This window comes from Trichoderma harzianum, assembly GCF_003025095.1.
Source record: "Trichoderma harzianum CBS 226.95 unplaced genomic scaffold M431scaffold_11, whole genome shotgun sequence".
Taxonomy (NCBI): domain Eukaryota; kingdom Fungi; phylum Ascomycota; class Sordariomycetes; order Hypocreales; family Hypocreaceae; genus Trichoderma; species Trichoderma harzianum.
In genome coordinates, this window is record NW_020209259.1 from 923587 (window position 1) to 943364 (window position 19778).

General features: G+C 49.0%; 6 protein-coding genes across 6 annotated transcripts; 2 read left to right on the forward strand and 4 right to left on the reverse strand.

Moving 5' to 3' along the window:
• Positions 1 to 1864: 1864 nt before the first annotated feature.
• Positions 1865 to 3733, forward strand: M431DRAFT_122021 (hypothetical protein; the record flags this gene model as incomplete). The annotated part of the gene is made up of 2 exons (XM_024912149.1): positions 1865 to 1941; positions 2016 to 3733. The coding sequence occupies 2 exons, from the start codon at positions 1865 to 1867 to the stop codon at positions 3631 to 3633; spliced, it is 1695 nt and encodes a 564-aa protein (XP_024771517.1). The 3' UTR covers positions 3634 to 3733.
• Positions 3734 to 3989: 256 nt separating this feature from the next.
• Positions 3990 to 5566, reverse strand: M431DRAFT_498113 (hypothetical protein; the record flags this gene model as incomplete). Its single annotated transcript, XM_024917666.1, has 7 exons — positions 3990 to 4019; positions 4081 to 4624; positions 4680 to 4804; positions 4854 to 4999; positions 5069 to 5164; positions 5301 to 5371; positions 5424 to 5566. 7 exons carry the CDS (start codon positions 5564 to 5566, stop codon positions 3990 to 3992), a joined length of 1155 nt encoding a protein of 384 aa, XP_024771518.1.
• A 1069-nt stretch (positions 5567 to 6635) lies between these two features.
• On the forward strand, positions 6636 to 7155 carry M431DRAFT_8156 (hypothetical protein; the record flags this gene model as incomplete). Its single annotated transcript, XM_024923053.1, has 2 exons — positions 6636 to 6788; positions 6874 to 7155. 2 exons carry the CDS (start codon positions 6636 to 6638, stop codon positions 7153 to 7155), a joined length of 435 nt encoding a protein of 144 aa, XP_024771519.1.
• Positions 7156 to 7325: 170 nt separating this feature from the next.
• Positions 7326 to 8819, reverse strand: M431DRAFT_8157 (hypothetical protein; the record flags this gene model as incomplete). The annotated part of the gene is made up of 3 exons (XM_024923054.1): positions 7326 to 8069; positions 8132 to 8275; positions 8367 to 8819. The coding sequence occupies 3 exons, from the start codon at positions 8817 to 8819 to the stop codon at positions 7326 to 7328; spliced, it is 1341 nt and encodes a 446-aa protein (XP_024771520.1).
• Positions 8820 to 10266: 1447 nt separating this feature from the next.
• On the reverse strand, positions 10267 to 13119 carry M431DRAFT_8158 (hypothetical protein; the record flags this gene model as incomplete). Its single annotated transcript, XM_024923057.1, has 1 exon — positions 10267 to 13119. One exon carries the CDS (start codon positions 13117 to 13119, stop codon positions 10267 to 10269), a length of 2853 nt encoding a protein of 950 aa, XP_024771521.1.
• Positions 13120 to 15327: 2208 nt separating this feature from the next.
• Positions 15328 to 16392, reverse strand: M431DRAFT_484788 (hypothetical protein; the record flags this gene model as incomplete). The annotated part of the gene is made up of 5 exons (XM_024916228.1): positions 15328 to 15440; positions 15475 to 15641; positions 15663 to 15750; positions 16074 to 16216; positions 16271 to 16392. 5 exons carry the CDS (start codon positions 16390 to 16392, stop codon positions 15328 to 15330), a joined length of 633 nt encoding a protein of 210 aa, XP_024771522.1.
• Between the last annotated feature and the right edge of the window lie 3386 nt (positions 16393 to 19778).

The window sequence follows — 19778 nt, forward strand, 5'->3', positions numbered from 1 at the left end:
TCAAAGCATGCTCACCTCACACTACAGCAACAGCTCAGAATACTTTATACAAAAATCATCTCTACCGTTTGGCTCCATTATAGTTTGTTCGCAGAGCCATTGCAGCATTTAAAATTTCATCATATCTGAAATGCCTGCCCTACCGCCAGTTCACAAGTAAAAACAGCAAACAACGACACAGATACAACTCATATACTGGATGACTCTTAATGTTTCCTTCTAGTGGAATGCTCACCAGCTTCCAATCCGGAAGGTGACATGCCCAGAGCTAGAAAAACTCGTGTTTCATCCCGCCATCAGAGTTTTATCCTCTTGGCACATCTTTTGCCATTCTTTTGTGCTCTTTCTGGTTCCATCCGGATGTCGCGAATACCGGTTAGCCGTGAGCCCTTGACGTTGTTGACTAAAGATTAATTTGACAACTTGCGGTTACATAATGGTTTATTGAGATTAGATGTATAGATGGATATGGAGAGTGGTTGGTTATCCAATAACCAAGTGGCAACATGGGGTTCAACAGTCGTAAACATTCGCAGAGGATGCGCCTTCTATCTACAAGGTACTCTTCAAGTGTCTTCTGACGATATTGCTTGTATTTTTCTGGGATCTGATCTCCTCACTACGTATCAAAATTGGAACATGGGATATCGGACGTCCACCCCCCATATATGAAGTTCGTCTGCCTCCCAGTGCACCAACAGTGTCTTTTTCAATGCGCAACATGGCGACTCTGTGAGTCGCAATGATTCAATTATAAGATATCCTAATCGAGCGTTTATCCTGCATTAGTCTATATGGTATCCAGATGGCGTCTCTGAGTTAAATAATGATGTCGCTTGTTGTGCAGCAGATTACTTTCAGAGACTCTCTGTGAAAGCAGCCGCCGCAGGAAGACCTCCACCAAAACCCACGCTTTCCATGATTAAGGATCCAAAGAAATGATACAAATAGTGTCTCTATTCTATAAAGACAGTAAGTCCGCTCCGGTTGATTTCCTCATTTTACAGCTTTCGTTGTTTTCAGATGAGAAATTGTACAGCGTACGATCTTTGGCAGTACCACCGGTTAGTGGGAAGATTACGTCGTCGAAGGAAGTGGCTAAAAAAGCACAGATACTGTTCTTCATGATCTGTAATTGGAATATAGATCCGAGAACAGCTTTTGTGGTGTAAAAAAGCAGTCAGCTACGCCTTAGTTGCATATATTTTTTTCAAGCGTTATTGCAGCCACACAAGATCAGTTTCTATGCAGTATATCAGTAATTATAAAGTACATCAAGGCTGTCAAGCTATTTATATAACTACTGACTTTATAGAAGCCCTTCACGAGAGTCGTGATATGTCATTTCAGAGCACCAGGTCATATAGAGAGTTGCGTCTAATTTATATGGCTCATATACCGGTTAAACGAGTATATCATTCACATATCTTAAGAGACGGCTTTAACAAAAGAATCGCATCAAAAAAAATCCAGCTAAATACCGTTTCCAGTATCTTGACTGGATGAGGAATATTCCCGGTAAGATCTGGCGCCGATTGGCGACCGGGGCTACGTGTAACTCCGGCCGTCAACAAAAAGCGAGGAGGGTCTGGAGAGGACTAGTGCTGGATTGATACAGTTCCGGCCAATCATAAGGCGAATGATCCGAAGCAACCAGTGGATAATCTTTTAACGGTTTGGTATGGGGATCGCCTATCTCGTTACTTTGGCATCTTAGAGGCGAACATCTCAGCAACTTGTGATTCTCCAGAAATATTCCTTTTCATTTCAAATTTTTTCTCATTGTTGTTTTCGGTTGATTCTGCCTTCGGTTATTTTCATAGAGTATTGCAATCCCCTGAATCAGATCAGTTTGTGGAGCGTGATGGAAGCGCCTAAAGGTCCGAGAACTAATAAGCCCCAGAATCGCCGCAAGGTAAAAACTGGCTGTCTCACTTGCAAGTACGCGTCCCGTCCACCATAATTTATTCCCGCTATTCGGTCACAGTTCGTCCAACTGACGAACCGAAAAAAAGAAAACGTCGAGTAAAATGTGATGAGGCAAGACCGTCTTGTGAAAGATGTCTCTCAACGGGTCGTGTATGCGATGGCTACGGAATCTGGGACAGTATTAGCAAAGCCCCCAGCAAGCTGAAAGACAAGCGAGCCAGTGCGCTTTCAAACACCATTGTGCTCCCTCAACTTCAAGGGGTTTCTGGGAAACCCTGCAGTATCGGATTTGAATACTTTCGCAAGTATACTGTCAACAAATTGCCTGGGGTCTTTGAATCCGGCTTCTGGAATTCGCTGGTATTCCAAGCTTGCGTTGAAGACCCTGCTGTTCTACATGCGGCAACTGCTCTTGGTGCAGCACATAAGAATGAGGAGGCAATCTCTCTGGTGGAATATAACCAGGCAATACAACACCTTCGTCGACATCTAAATCGTCTCGACAATGACGCACTCCGGGTGTCGCTGATAACATGCATGATCTTCGCCTGTCTTGAGTTACTGAGAGGAGGCTTCAAAACCGGGCATGCGCACTTGAGCAATGGTATGCAACTCCTTCGAGAAATCCAAACACGTCAGGGCATCACATCGTTGGATGGTCCTATTGTTTTGCGGACGCATCCTGAGTCCGTCGAAGACGCGTTAGTTGAAGTGTTTTCTCGACTTAATATCCAGGCAATGCTTTTCGGTCAAGTATCAAACCATCACATTTTTGTTAGTGAACGCGCACCAGACGGACCAAAATACAATATTCCCTCAAATTTCCAGAATCATACTGAAGCTCGAAAACATCTTGATTCTCTCATCAACGGCGTCTATAATCTAACACAGCAGGGTAGGAATGTCCTTCACAATCAGAGCCAGGTCTCAAAGCAGTTATATCGATGGAAAGAGGAACTCGACATCGCCCTGATACGATGGCTACAGGCTTTTAATTCCAGCCAGAGAGGATTACTTGCAAATCTCACCCCGCGGAAAATGTATCGTACACCACTTCTGCGTCTATATCATACAATGGCCACAATCATGGCCGCAACCTCTTTGCGTGGCACCGATGAGATGATTTTTGATTCGTATAATTCAAATTTCGAGGCCCTTCTTAGACAAGCCACCGAGTTATGGGACATGATGCACAACGCGTATCTAGCATTCAAAAAGCTTACCGGATATGAAATGCCTGCGATCAGTTTCACGGCAGATATGGGTTTTATTCCGCCGTTATATTACACTGTTGCCAAGTGTCGTCAGCCCAACTTGCGGCGGATGGCTATCGAAATTCTCATGTCAGCTCCTCATCGAGAAGGGGCTTGGAGCGGCCCTCTTATAGCTCGTATGGCAAGACATATTATGGCTATAGAAGAGGATGGCATGTATGAGGAGCTTGATATCATGCCGACCTGTCAAGTAGGGCAGAGTGAGCTGCCTGTTGTACCTCACTTATCACGGTTTAACGATATCAGCGTATCTCTGCCTGAGCGTGTCGGCGGTAAAGCAATTTTATTTTGTAATCGATATCGGGGGAGAGGGGAGTGGACCACAGACAATCAAGAGTTTGACATAGCATTGGAAGATAGTGTTAGCTCCCGTATTTGGGACTCTGATGCTACCGCATATTTTGCCAGATTGTGGAATGGAGAGAATTGAGGAGCGACGTTGTTTAGAAATGAGCCGAAGAAGGTGACTTGGAATTCTCAGCCTGGAAGGTAGAGATATTAATCTTGTAAATTCCGGAGAAACGTTACTCATGCTGCTGTTTCCCTGGAAGCTAGTATTCTTGAGTTGACCAGCAGACGGTCATTCTCATGGATTTTGTGAAAATTTTCTACTGAAGACAGTTGTGTACGTTTGGAGTCGAATAAGCTAAAGTTAAAATTAATGTATTGAATTTTTGTATCGCTAACAATCAGGAATTCTCTCAAATTCTATGCTGCAATATGCGTGGGATTAGCCAAAGGAGAAAATATTCACAATCTCCTTCCGTATTCCAAGCGAGAAGTAAGCTATTCTTCAACCCAGGATGGCGAAATAGGCTATTGAAGTTAGTGATAATCCAGCATGAATATGTATCCAGGCTCATGGCCGATTACGTACCTGTTGCTCTGGCACGTACTCAAAGCTGCCAGCGTTGTCGAGAAGATTCACATCCTGTACGTTGTCGGGGACCTTTGCACCCCACAAAAGGTCATACGGAAAGTTCAATACAAATGGCACTGCAGCTTCAATCTCCGCAATATCCTCCTCGGTCAGCTTGAGCTTCAGGGCTGCGATATTCTCCTTCAGCTGCTCCACCTTACGGCCTCCAACAATAGGAAAGACATAGGGCGCTTTATGCATCACGTATGCCAACGCAACGCTCGTTATAATCGAGTTCTTGCGAGTGGCTACATTCTCCAACACTTTGCTAACCTTGACCTCCTCTTCGGTTGCCGCCACATTGCGCCCGCCTGGGGCGTTGCGTTGCTCTTCGGTCTTGAATCTACCAGCTCCGAGAGCACCCCAGGGGGCTATACCCATGCCTTCGGCTTTACACATGGGGATGATGTCTTGTTCAAAGTCGCGTGCGGCGGCGGACCAACGCCCCTGGTAGACAGAAAACTGTCGAAGACCATGGTTCCTTGCATACTCATTTGCTTTGCTGTGTATTCGGTCGTTAATCCAGAAACCTGCACCGTTGTACTTCATGAACATACCTCACGACCCATGCCGGGCTATCACTAATTCCTAGATACAAGACCTTCCCGGAATTCACGAGGTTATTCAGGGATATCATCATCTCCGAAGTTGAGGTGCTAAAGTCCCACCAGTGGACATAAAGCTAAAGAAAAAGTCAGCGCAAATGAGTGACTAGACAGCAGGGTGCTCACGAGATCAATATAATCAGTCTGTAGCTTCTTTAAGCTTGCTTCGACAGAAACATGGAGGCTTTTTGAGCCGTTACCGGTATAGTTGGCTTTTATTTTCTTGGAATCGGGCATGTTTTCGTAATTTGTCGTGTATTTAGTAGCAATAACTTGAGAGAGACAATTCCGTTAGCATAAAAACGGCTTGATTTATATGTAAAATCATGAGTGAATCGTACCCATCTCGTCACGGTTCCCGCGTTTTTTCATCCATTCGCCAATAATCGTTTCAGACTCTCCCAGTTGATAATTGTTGGACGTGTCAATGAAGTTGCCTGATATGAAGATGTGAGCCACGCATATCCGCAAAGAAGAAAAAAAGCTTTTATCTATTCAAATGTAACAAACCTCCCTAATTAGGGCTTTCGTTAGTAAATAGTCCATTGTAATCAAGCCTTGGACGCATATGACTTGCCTGTTGATAAAAAACGTCAAGAATCTCTTCAGAAGCCTTTTGATCGCAGTCTCCCAAATACCCTTTCCTAACGTCGAAGTCAGAGGATGTTTATCATCAGCGGCGTACGCGACACAAACCATCCCGAGCCAAAGCTCATTGCTCCAAGACAAAGGGGGCTGACTCTCACAGCAGCAGATGGGGATAGAAGGCGGTATTTGTTCAATGGGCTAACTGGAGTAGGTGCTGCCCCCAGAATATTTCGGTTGACTCTCGGTGCCATTTTGTATTGTTCAGATTCAAGATTAGCAAGACTAGAAGAGTGTCTTAATGATGATTCGATTGCAAGACTGCTGGATTTGAGTGAATTGATCACAGAGAAGGGAAAGGAAGCGTTATTTATACCAAGCATTCAATGCGATAAATCTCTACTTCATCCAATTCTGCCCTGCATTGATAGACACTTCTATGACATCAAAGTTGTTGATTATTTACCTCGTACTCGCGTTGTCGATGAAACGGAGATAGAGGGCACCAATCTACAAGTGAAAGATCCGACCGAACCAATCAGGTGCGATGGATTCCAGTTTCAGATACTACATCTGGAATTGGCTCATGGGCGGACTTAAAGATACTAACTCCAAAATTCCGTGAGTTGACAGATTTTGAGAAATATATATTGCCATATTTATCCAGGTAAGCTAAAGGCGTGAACTCTTTCATTAGGATAATCAATTGTCCATTGATGTTTTAGATATATCGCTGTTAGCGCTGAATTCGATAACCCTGAAGCTGCTTATTTAGACATGCGATTTCTTCTACTAATCCAAAATCAGTTTTCTTCCCCATCTCGCCACTAAGCTCTTAGTACCAAAGCATATTACTCATTCATATATGCTATGTAATGGACTCCAAGCATACGTGTCTATAACCTGCCCAAGCATATTACATACAGAGGCGGGATTAAGTAAGCTTTTTAACACTCACAAATCCCGATTCCAAAAACGGCAACACAATCGTTTATTAGCGCCGCTTGTGTTATACACACGATCCGCCGTTGAAAGAACCTCGGAACCCCATAGTTTACAGCAGAGATAGCTGAAAATGGAAGAAAACTCGCAGAGTAGCGCAACGATGTACGAAAATCAGCTCCATCTCGCATGTTGAATTCGCAAATACGCTCGGGGTCTAATAGAAATGTTTGCCCGATTCTCCTGTCCGCTTGAGTATGACATCAAGTATAAAGCCATGGCGCCATGTCCAACGTAACCATCCATCAACTCAAAAACTCAACACCTAACACTCAAAAGAATTTCATTTCCTCCATCATACCAGTTTATCCACCAGAAACAATGGCTACCAAGCAAAGACTCCTCCGCTTGACGCTCATGCAGTACAAGAATCCCAAGATCAGCGATGAGGAATTCCAAAAGCACTGGAGCGAGCACCACGCACCAATCGCCTCCAGCTGGCTCGCTCGCAACGGAATCGTGGGATACACACAGGTAAAAACAAATCTACCTCTCTCAAAATTAATCATATTATTCCTAGGAATTCATGCTAAAGTGAGACGAATCAACCGTCATGTAGTACCACACACCTCCCGAAACACGCAACCTAGCCACTGCCCTCGCCGAGACAGTGGGAGCTACTGTCGCGCCGTTTGACGGCTACGTCGAGTTCTTTGTGAACAACCCCGAGGATCTGTGGAAAGCTACTTCGGACCCGGAGTATCCTGTTAAGATGCACCCTGACGAGCAGTACATGTTTGATAGTAGCAAGATGCAGGTCACGATTGGGTGGGTCGAGGTGTATATCCAGGACGGAAAGGTGGTCAACATTGTTGATGGCAAGTCTGCATATGCCCAGTAGAGAGCACCATGTAAACGTATATATGTCTTTGATAAATCGACTATTAGCCTGGATGTTTGCTTCAACTTCATTCGCCTGTTTGTCTATCATAGTAGTTGTCAATGTGATGAAGAAGCGATAACCAGAAAAGCACAGCCGCTATTATACGGGTATATCAACCAGTAATTCATTCAATCTTCTACACCCACTCGACTCTTTTCTCTGAGATATCTACCCAGCACCAAAGCTTGCCCAATCCCCCACTGACTCCCCATAGTCTCAAGCATCTCACTCAACCATTCGGCATCCTCACCGCCAATATCTACCACACCTATCAAGACCTGTATCGAGCCCAGTAGCCCAAACACCCCCGAATGCTCAGGCGACAAAGAATTGCTCGTCTTCGTCGTCTCGTACAGCCCGAGAATATACGACACGCTGCCGCGAATATCGAGCATCATTGTCGCCAGAATCTTGCGCGAAGCTTCTTGTTGCGAGGCATGAGCCGCCATCAGCACGGGATGTGCCTGCTTGACAGGCAAAGCGAGGGAATCGAGATATCGTAACAGCATGGTGTGGACAAGGATTCGGCATATGCGGTATTGGTTCCAGATGAACACTTGCCAGGCGCATGCATAAACGTGATGAGAGTCTCCGTGACCCTTGTCAGGATCGGTATATCTACATGTATGCGGGAGATTTGACTCCCACGATAGCAGCTCCTCTTCCAAGCTCACAGCCCGGGAGACCATCTCGGTGATTTTCGTCACCTGGTCGGTATTCTCTAATGAATGCAGATCTGTAAACCTACATATTATGCCGAATAGTTGCCTAGCGGGTAAGAGATCCATGTCTGATATTAACGCGGGAGAAGAGCGACAAAGCTCGCGGATGTGGATAGGAACGGGTACGCGTCTAATAAGACAACTCATTGCCTATGCAGCAAAAGTAAGTTAGAACAAAGCCGTCATATATCCTTTCGTAAAGGCATCTTTACCAGCAAATAGAACAAGTGCAGAAAAGGTCGTATATCGATCGCCTTGTTCCATTCATCCTCACTCCAATGCCGTATCAACGTCGCCGCCGCCTGAGTATGGCAAACCCAAGCCTCAAGCGACGAATTATCCCGACACGCAATAATCTAATCAAAACTCATCAATATCCGATTCCTCTCACCCCACATCAAACACAAACACACATAAAGCAGAAAAAGATTGAAAGAAAACACTCACCTCAAACATAGCCATCATCACCACCGCCCCGACCGTACACTCCGTCGTCGCCTCCCCCCGCTTCTGAATAGCATCATTGATCGAATGCAGCGTCAGCCCGTACTTTGTTCTCGCCAGCGCCATCACGCCGTGGTCCCTCTCGGAATTCGCCACGCCCGCCAGCCCGACAGCCCAGATCCCCAGCATCTTCGCCGTCGGCAACCCCGTCGCACTCTGTATCGCGTAGAATTTGTTCGCGCCCGTCATGGAATAGTGGCGAAAGAAGAAGACCTGCGCAACTGACTCCGTAGGGATGGAAAAATTGAAGCGCGGAAGCGATAGCAGCTCCCCGCGCCGTCGCCGACGTGCACTTGATGATGAAGAGGCTCTGTCGGCTGCTGTGGAATCAGAGTCGCTCGGGTTGTTGGATCGCTTCTTCTGCTTCTTCTTCTTGCCATCTTGCTTCCCCTCCATGTTGACGATGCGGAGTTCCGTCTGGCTTCTATATCCCCAGCAGACCAGTCCGGCCCTCGCGCACTGCGCGCATCGCGGCTTGGATTCATTGCACTGTTCGCATTGCTTCTTAGTCTTTGCTCTGCCTCATGTATAGACTAGACATACTTTGATTCGCCGGGACCTGCAGTTGACGCAAGCTGTGCTGGTCTGTCGCGAACCCATTGCTCAACACCAGTTCACCGCTGGCAAAAGAAAAAGAAAGCTCAAAACCTATGTTAACCAACTTCACTTATACACATATAACTCAAAGGATCTAAGTCACAAAGAAAGCGCATTCAAGTTTGTCGCAATGAAGTGATAAAGTTGAATGAAATAAAAGGTCAGCAACTTCGAGGTTAGTTGAATCTCCAACTCTAGCGAATAAGCTCAAGGATAAAACAGTACTAGTCTAAGGGGGTCTCAAAGTCAGCCAGATCCCCGTGGCATAGCTTCACTACTACTGTACGGGGATCTGGTTGGTTTCGAAGCCCCCCAAGACACTCGGTGAGTCGGAGCAAACTCTCTCCCCTGCGGAATAAGCAAGCCCATCTCAGATTTATAAGCGGTGTAGACTCAAAGCTCACAAATACTGTGCCGCCAAAGCCCGGCCTTCACATCCGACACCACCGCTCTTCATACATCTCATCTTGCAACACCAAAAAAGACACATAGAATCCATTTCCCGGCATCATCTGTGAATTAATTGATTTATTGTCGTCTATGTGAAAACATAACACACCCCTCCCATTCACAACACACAAAAGTCCATTGAATTTTCAAACATTTTTGTTTTAAAAAAAAACCGCTATCTTGACCACCCTCCCAACTCTCTCGCTCTCACTCTCACTCAGTCCTATCTGACATGTTTGATTTCGAGGACGCCGCCTCAACGTCCCACCTCCTTCTCTCTTTCTTTCTCTTTTTTTAAAAGGAAAAAAAAATCACTCCAAGAGGTTGCACGACAACGCTGGCCCTAGAAGGCATCGTCACAAGACCATCTATTCTCATTCCAACTCCGGACAAGGCTAAGAATATTAAAAACAAATGCCAAGATCCACCAGGATGGAGCCAAAGAAGAAGAAAGCAACGGTCGGCGCCATCCTGTAACAAGGTGGTCGGCGTAAGTGTAAAAAATAATGGAGGAGTGGTCAGCGGCCAAAGGATAAAACTCCACTGCGCGCTGGACGAAACTACCACAAGGAGGAGGCCCAAGCAAACCGGGAGTGTGTTTTTCAAAGAGACCCAGGTCAACTTGGTAAGACATCAAGAAATTCGTAGACATCGTCCTACATCCTCATGAGCAAAAGCTCCCCCAAGGGTATCGAAATTTAAGTAAGGAAAAAAATATGATGCACGGATATCCAAAAGGAAAAAAATAAATAAAAATGGAGGTGAAAAAAACGCCGATATAAAAGCGTGTAGATCATCAGTTCCAGCCAAGGGAGTTCTCAGCCGCAACGGGAGCGGAGATGTTGGCAGTTCGAGCAGAGCTCGTTCCGCTGTTGTGGCTGTTGCGAATTCCGGTTCCACCATAGCTAGACATGTCGCGGCTCATCAGAGCACCGCCCATGAGGGCAGGGCTTCCGTTGCCAGCGTACTGCATGCCAGACGAACGCTGGCTGCCATCAAGGGAGCTGCTGCGGCGGTGAGCCTGCTTCTTACGCTTGTAACGACGAGCAATGATGAACATGGCACCACCATACAGAGCACCCAGGCCGACAGCACCGACGGCAATACCGGCGGTGGTGGCCTTTTGCTTAGAGGTCTGGCTATCGGTGCTGCTGGTGCCAAAGGCGTCGTTGTTGCTGGAGCCAGGGGCAGGACCGTTGCCACCGCTGCCGCTGCCACTGCCACTGCCATCACCGCCATCGGTAGAACCGCCGCCGGTAACTTGGCCGAAGATGTTAATCTTAGGGTTGATCAAGGCGGTCAGGTTGCGGACAATGGGGTCGGGGTTGTTGTAGATGAGAGAGTTGGCAACCGACATGTCCAGCTGAAGCTTGTCAATCAGGTTCTGGGGGTAGTTGATCTTGGCAAGAGTGGTAATGTAACCCCACTGAGTTCGGGTGTCGTAAGGAACAAGCTTGGCAACCTGGACCTTCTCCACATCGATGCCAGCAGCGTTGGCGAGAGCTTGGGGAAGGTACTTGAAGATCTGAGCGGCGGCAACGGTGTTGCCAGCAACGAACAAGTAGTTGAGAGGATACAGGAATCCAACCTGGATCGGGACAGTGCCTTCAGCAGCAGGGGTGTTGGGATCATCGGGGTAGATGATCTTGGGAACATTGGTTGGCAGCGCTGTCGAGGCAGAGGCAGTCTCGGAGGAAGTAACTGGGGTGAAGACCATTGTAGTAGGCTCAATGACAATGGTTGTTGGCAGCCAGTCGGCGGTGTTCGTCAAGGTGGCAGTAGGTCGAATGCTCGTGACGGGTTCAGCGGTTGATGTCGGGACAACAGGGCTGGTGACAACCGGTGTGGAAGATTTCGAGACAGTCACCAGTGTGGATGACGAACCGCCTGTCGCAGTAGCACCGGCACCTGATGTTGCCGGGGTTGACGATTGGGTCGCGGGAGCAGAGGTCTCTGTGTTGTTGCCCGAGACACCGGTCTCGACCGCAGAGGAAGAGGCGGTACCCGAGGCAGTGGCAGGGCCGGTGACTGAACCAGTAGCTGAGCCAGTAACTGAAGCGGTAGGCGAAGAAGTAATCGGGCCAGTTGGATCGGCGCTGGTGCTGTTGCCGACGGGGGAACCTGTCACTGAGCTGGTGGGGGCGCTTGAGGTGCCTCCCGGAGGGCCAGTAACAGTCGCAGAACCAGTAACGGGAGGCTCAGTGCTGGTGGAGTTGGCGACAGAACCGTCAGAGCTCGTAGCGGAGGTGGCCGAGTTAGTAACTGAGACCGGGATGGTGGGAATAGAGATCGAGAGCGGGATGCTGAGACTAGGAGTAGTCGAGGGCCCTGCGGAGGAGGAAGTCGTGTTGGCTCCATCCTGGGATGTCGCCGGAGCAGAGCTGGAGACAGGAGACGATGAGGTTCCAGTAGGAATCACCGGTGGCAGCGTCAAGGGCAGGGACAAGCTAGGAAGAATGCCTCCGTCCGAAGAGGTGGTCTTCTGAGCAGACGTAGTAGACCCGGTGCCAGCGGGAGATGACTGGACTGGCAGGCCAGAAGAAGTCTCGGAAGCAGGTCCCGTCGTCTCGGCAGCGGAGGTGGCAGAGGTCTTTGTTGGGTCCAGGATGGACTTGATGGGGTCCAAAAGACCACCACCAGTGGAAGACGGCTTCGCAGAGGTGGAACTGACATTGTCGATGGTGGAGTTGCCTGAAGAGCTGCTATCGGGAACACCGCTGCTGGTGGAAGAAGCAGCACTGGAAGACCCAGTTTCAGCCGGAGCGGTGGTCGAAGGGAAGCGGACGCCAGTGGGATCAATCACAATTCCAGTCTCACTAGCCTTGCTAGAGGTAGCACGGGAAGAGGACTGAGCACTGCTGTCAGAAGAGGTCGTCTGAGGAGGTGTCGTCTCGGCAGAAGTAGCGGCAGAAGAAGTCGTAGAGGACGTTTTGCCTCCAAGGGGGAGGCTGAGGCCAATGCTAAGACCCAGTCCATCGCTGCTCGAGGAGGACGATGGCGCAGCAGAAGAGCTGGTTCCGGCAGGAGCAGAGGTGGAAGAACCCTGAGAAGATGAGGAGCCAGTGCCAGCAGGAGCGGAAGTCGGAGCAGACGACGAGTCAGAAGAGGACGACTGAGAGGAAGAAGCCTGAGAAGAGGAAGCTTGGCTGGAGGTTCCTGAGGGTGCCGTGTCGGACTGAGTGCTGCTTCTGGTAGGCTTGAAAGGAGTGGGCGAGCTGCTGCTGCCGGTGCCTTCGGGAGTAGGCGTAACGATGACTGTTTTCCTCGTAACAATGGTCGTCACACTGCCCTGGATCGAAGAGGAGGTCTCGGAGGAGCTGCTCTCGGAAGAGCTGCTCGAGCTCGACGATACACTGCTCGACGAGCTGCTGGTGGAAGAGACGTCGGTTGAAGAGCTGCCGGTAGAGGTGACGTCGGTAGAAGTGCTGCTGGTGGTAGAGCTCGTGGTGGTGCGATGATGATGATGCCCAAAGCGGCCAGGAATGCCATCAAAGTCCGACGACGTCGTGGTTGAGCTAGAGGGGATGGTTGAGTTGGAACCACCCAAGTCGCGCTTGATCTTGTGGGGGTAGTAGATGCGAGGGCGATCAGCCTTTGCGGCCACCGACATGGCCAGGGTGGCCAGCAGGAACAGCGATTTGGTCTGCATGGTTGCGAATCGTTTCCCGATAGTGTTTTTTAAGTAATGAATGTATATCCCTGTGATGAAGGAGTGTGGAGTTTTGTATTTTGATGTGAATATACTGCTCCTCCAGTCAGCAATGCGTAATTGAATAGAAGAACAAAAGCTATAAAGCTGGACAGGGTGCCTTACTGTCAGAAACAGTTTTCAACGAATGTACTTGACAAGTGTCAATGAGCGTGTTGGTCTAGAAGGCCATGTTAGCAGAAATTCTCGAATCCTCTCGTACACCATTGGTTTCCCATTCGAGGTTTGCGTCGTCCCCAGGCCATTGTCGATTTCATCTTCTTTTTCAATTTTTTTCCCTCTCTTCAATCGAACAATTCCATAAATGGCATTGAAGAATACCAATTGCCGGCCGGACGACACCCTCGTATGCGTGCGCAACCACATCTCCATTGATGGCCCCTCATTTCCTCGCTCTTAATTGTCCTCGCCCAACAAAGCCCTTTGATCCAACCGCCTGGCGCATCTGATGACTACTCACATTTTATCTTCGTATACCGGTGCGTATGTGCGACGAAAAAAAAGCAATAAAGGAGCGTCTGGGTGCTGAATCAATCGTCATATAGCGTCCGTCACCGGGGAAGCGAAGCGGCGTTTTGGTCCCGCTAGAAAGTAGTCGAACGAAGGTGTACTCGTAGAGTCGCGAGAAGCTCCCGAAGCCCCAAGGTCATTCAGTCATGAAAAACCGAATCTCGACAGAGGGCGTTGACGCGCGGGCGGCGCAGTGTCGAGAGCCGAAGGGGGAACCGTCGCCGAGAGGTTGTCGAATGAGCGGGATGGCGATGGATTGGGAGGGGGGAGGATGGGAAGGGCGGGAGAGGGAGAGGGAAGAAGGAAATAAGACGCAGCCCAGCCTGTGAAGATGACCCAGAGCCAGAGGAAACGAGAGACAGTGGATGGGAGACACAAACAGAACAGGACAGGGCCCCAAGGGGGGTGTGGCATCTGGCAGGGGAAGGGAAACGAGAAAGAGGAGAGACGACAGGACAGGACAGAGATTGTGTGCTGTGCTCTAGCGCCCGTGGCAGTAGGACCGACCGTCGCGGATACCGCCTGGGCCGTAGCAGGCAGGTACTGTTTGGCAGCGGGTGCGGTGTGGAGGTACGGGGCAGCGCACGAGGAGGGTTGTAACAGGTACGAGGGGGTGCTGGGCTGACAGGGGATGTGCAGGTACCTGCAAACTGCTCCCCACAGAGTTTCAAGGCTACAGGCCGGAGAAGAAGCTGCTTGGCTTGGTCTCTGTAAGTACGGAGTACGAGTACCTGCAGCAGTTCTCGTACAGTACAGGTAGGGTATTCGTCACCTCCGGCAAGAATGAGTACAGTGCTGGACTGCTTCGCACAGGCCCCCCCGATGTCACACAACGGGCTGGGGTTGGCCCTGGGCGGCTTTGTGTGGAATGGATGGAATGGAGGGCACAAAAGCGCGAGCCAACGTCGCGATGCTTGGCCCAGTACCTCCACGATGGGCGTCCACAGGGGCGGCAGTACAGGGCGTCAACATGCGTGAACCGGCGGCAAAGCAGGTACCGTCAGCGGCAGCCGAAGGTCTCTGTCGCTCTGCAGGTACATATTCGTACATTCGCGATGGATACCAGAATCCAGGATCCAAAATGTTACTTACCAGGTTGATACTTGTACAGTTAGTTGGCCTCTCTCTGCAAGCGTAGCCGAGACTCCAGGCTTCCCAAGGATTCCCTTGTCCCAAGCGAGCGTCAAAGAAACTTTTTTTTGATTCATGCGTGCGAGCCTCCAAGAGAAAGCACTGCCACGGTTGGAAATTGCACCCGCCAAAACGGGCCTGGTACCAGCTCGTCGTCGCACCGGTGTGGACGGCCAGAATCCCGAACAATAGCGCAGTACCTGTCCGGCGTTACGAGCCTGCGGCCAAGCTCTGCGGTGCGCCCATAGCCGCCCTCCACCGGCCTTAAACACGCGTCAGGTACCGCCTCAACATGTCCCGACCACGTTCACTTCGGGCGGGCCAGGGGTAAAACCAGTGACCTTCTGATCCATTGGGCCAGGGACCCACCGGCCCACGCTACGGGTGATTTTTTTTTTAGATGCTTGGTGCGGCGGCGAAACGGCTTCGGGTACCTCACAAGTACCGCCGCACCGTTTCTGCCAACCTCGCCCTGGACACTCTTCTTCGTCCTTCTGCACCTGTCGATCAATCGCCATGCCTCAGATTGCCGTGAAGGAAAAGCTGGTCAAGCTCATTGCCGAAGGTGGCGGAGGCATGCCGTGCAACGACGCCAGAGGTTTGCGATTCAGCACCGGTGGCTTGCATTCATGTTCAGGTTGGTTGTTTACACACCACATTCAGTATACTTGTATGCACTTGTACTTACACCGACAGCCAACAACGCGCATGAGGATTCCTTGGGTGCAATTTCATTTATGTGCCCAATGGTCGACCGCGTGAGCTTCGTATTACACACTGGTTCGGTGAATTCGTATGCCACCACAAGCAAATTAAAGCACCTGTAAGCAGTAAGAGCTCACGGCATCTCAGCTAATGCATCCCGCACAGCACGGGTTGTCGCCTGATTCCACGGAAAGCTTGTGCATGTGCGGTACCTACAGAAGAGAGCTGTACCGTACAGTAACGATTACAGAAGCATGTCGAAAATGCCTCGCTCTGGCCGTGGAATCAGGCACCCGTCTGGCGGTGGAGAGAAAAGCGTTCCTGGAGCTGCCCTGCCCGTCCAAGTTTTTGTTTTGTTGCCTTGATTCCCACGAACAGGGATCCCAGCTCTCGTGGCCTTCTCGGTGATGTGCGACAAGTGACTTGCCAGATACCTGAGCACCCTGAACGAGCACCCGCGCGAACCCCTGGCGCCCGGAAGGGTTCCTGGACCAATGGCAAGGGCGCTAGGAGCCTTAGCTCGTCTCGGGGCAGGATTGGCGTCGTACCTTTAATATTAACGACCAGGGGGCCAGTGAGCAAGTACTCTAGCACTGTAGATTGCGCGGCGAGGTACTTGGTTTTCGCGGCCTTACTCCAGTCATGGCCCACGATATCCTCTTCAGCACGTACCACTTTTTCTATCCCGTTTCTTCAGTTTTTTTTTTTTTTTTGTTCTATCGTTTTCTGTTCAGGTGTTCCGTACACTCCCACCGCGGCTGCTTCAGGCTCGCCGTTGGCATTAAATCGCCTCTTTTCCTGCAAGCCATTAGCTGTCACCGGGCTTAGCGTCGACGGCTCAATAGTTCCTGGCGCTAAAGATTCCATGAGAGCAAACGAGGCTCGACGCGCGCCATCGACAATGATTCAGATGCTGCAATGGAATCCTGCTTGTGTTGCTACTGTACTTGTGGTACTCTCAAGCCTAGTGTAGGTATTTTCTACATGATGATGAGTATCCGGCATAAGCTGTTGCAGGTACTCGTTACATATTCTCCCAGGAGCGTAGATCAATTACTGCTATCAGATAGTCATTTCCAAGGAAGCGAGTTGCTAAAAGCAGATAATTCATGCAAATCAGATCGTCCGGCACCTTCCAGACCAGCGGATAATCAAAAGACATGCACAGCAAAATCAGCTCATTTAGATAGCTTCCACGGCTTATGTAACTGGCTGCTTGGTCCAATAACGGCCCCCAATTGCAGCAGTGTAACGAACGCGTTACTGTGGTTTATTACTCGTGCTTGTTTAATGAGATTGGCGCATAGTACAGTAGCCAAGCATATGCATACATTCGCTCAATATTACTTGTTATTGCATTGCTGCAGGCTCTCACACACACTCAGTCTCTCATAGGCACCAGCCAATGCGCGTGCTTTCTTCGGCTCGTCCCAGAAATGAATGTCGAATGCACGTGCGGGCCTCAGTTGGTCTCTGATCGTCAAAGCGCTCAGAAACGGCAATGGCCGTACTGTAACGTATGCAGCCCACCGCCTCCGTACGGAGCTTCAAGTTTCAATCAAATCTTTTTTTGGACCGCGGGAAAGGCGTGAGATTACGGGGCAGCGCCAAGCTGCCGCTATTGCTATTGGTACACACGCGCACCGTCAACACCGCAGACGCTCATTTCAACGGTACCTCGTACATGTAGCGGCTACACAGTTTCTAACTCAGCTGGAATGCGTGCCAACTCACTCTGTAACAAGCCCATTTTTCTTTTCCTTGGTTTCTGCTTTTTTCGAATGATGATCCATTGCGCTGAAGAATCCATAGTCTCAGACCATCGGCGGTGGTGCCCGATGTTTTTGTTTCATCGAGGCTGAAGCCTCTCCTCAAACCGAGACATGGATTGGCCTCCTTTTTTTCAGGCATGCGATGCTACTCTAGTCTGCCGTAATCGACCAATGTCGGCGTAGTGCTAGTAATACGAGGAACACGCTCCCACATGCCGGACAAGCTGTAGTAGCTCCATCCGTAACAGATAGTGCCACTCGACTTGTTCTCAAAGGGGACATTTGTTGCGCTTTGACCTCGAACTTACAAGGCTAGGGAGCTATACGCCCTTGAGCTGTCAGAGGGCGAAAGAGCCTCAGCCTTGTCAGCTCGGCATCGTCACTTGCCGTCATCCGCAATCCGAACCGTAATGCTCCGTATGTGCCGTCAAGGATTGGTACAACATCTCCATTTGTCATGTACTTGCACATATTTGGGTTTATTCTACGACACACCTTCGGTATAAGTGATAGTAGCAGTTAAAAAAGAAAGGAAAAGGGGGGCATTTAAAGACCACATATTATCAGAGGACTACTACGAAGGATACGAGCCATGCTAACGCAAATTGACCATCACCACCTAGCTTTAGGTAACGTCTTGGCAGATCCTTCATTGGTGCGCAGCGGCGCGAACCAGCAATGCATTACTACTACCGTTCAAGTGCCATGGATGCAGGGGAAGTGTCCTTGTGAGACTGGAAGCATGTTTTAACACAACTTGGGATATAAAAATAGAGAGAAGTATAGCACGGGGATTGCAAAGGTTGATTAGTTTATTTCCAGACAGTAAGTTCTTTTGCGAAGCGGTGACTAAGTCTTAGTCTAATATGTTGATGTGATCAGGAGTGAGTGGCTTGAAGACTTGATGCCTCCCTGGTGTTTCTCCCATCCGCCTTCCAGGGCTCTGAGTCGCGTCCTGGATTGACGTCATTTGTAAAATGTAACGGCCTCGTTATATGTAGAGGAATCACTGATATGTTTACTGTTTGTGTGTGTTATCTTGCATAACAAATCGCGAGATGGAATGTCAAGCAGAATGCATGCCGAGAGGAAGGCTGTGCAATACTTTGATGTCGGCAGGTTTCCGTGTATTGCTGACTACATGGCTATTGCGTTTCCCGTCCCTTTCACTATAATCATGACATAAACATCTGATATGCCCCCTTTTGAGTCCTATACGCGTGTTTGCGGCGAATGATATGGCAATTCGAGCAGTAATGACAAGTATGGCGGCCTAATTTTTTGTTTCAAGCTCTTTCAGTTTTCAGTAAGAATTAAACTACTAGGCTCGAAGTTATACGTTATCATGATGGGAACTACCTGTTGCCGAGTTCAGAGTCTATCTACCAGTCACACCAAGTTTGGTCGCCAGACACCCGCCAATCATACAATTCAGGGAATGTAGTACGTGGTAGGCAATATAGGTGTCGTCTCAGCGCGTAGTACTGTGTATGGTGATCATTCTATGTAATTCTAATTCAGTACGCTAAGTTGAATGTTTAACTCTCTCACAGCTGCATGAAGTTCAAGTGCAGTAGCAACATGGTACCGTTTGTCTGGTACTAGATACATGGCTCCTCAAATACCTGCTATTCTCGTTACCCTCCCCCAACATTGCTGCTTTCTTTTGCTTGTCTCCTACTATCTACCAAGTTGAAGATGTAAGATGTTGAATAACCATCTCCCGAGTGTATCATGCCGGTATTTACGGATGTTTTCGCCTACTAGATCCGAATTATCATGAGCATGTTCCCTTCGCCATGTCAGATGCCAACTTAGTAAGCATGGTACGAAATCATCACACTGTTTAAAAACAGTTGTGTCAATGTGACTGGTAAAGGCGCTGTATTTGTTGTATCATGACCGTTGTTTCTTGTTGAGATGGCGTAGTCATGGCGAAGTACAGCCTTAGCCAATTGCTTCACTGTCATGGGCTCTTATTGGGTATATCTATACTGTCGTAGGTGTAATTCTAGCAGCATAACGACACTAATTGGCTCAACTTAGAGGCGAAAGTCTGTGGTGTGCGTGTATAATGAAGGAGTTTTTGTATTCCCCTAGCATCTTTGCTTTATTATTGATAGTAATGCGCTAGCGAGTAAGCTATAAAGTAATATGTTTTTTATTCGGTTGCGTGACTGTCTGTAAAAGACATACGCTTTACGCCAGTATGTCTTCTTAGAAATCGTTCAAACATCCATCCAAATAAAATACACAAAAAACTCTCCCAACTCATTCCTTTGGATACACGCAGAGCATAAATTGCACCTCCAAATTCCGTTGTAGGGTAGCTCGGTGAGATATCATCTCAGCCACAGATCGATCTCAAAACGTGCCTCTCATCGTGGCGCACCAAAGACCCCACTACACCAAAAACGTGGTCCCATCAACCTCCCTTGTGGCGCCCCGACCGCGGCGTGGCGCGAGCCCATCATGCGACAA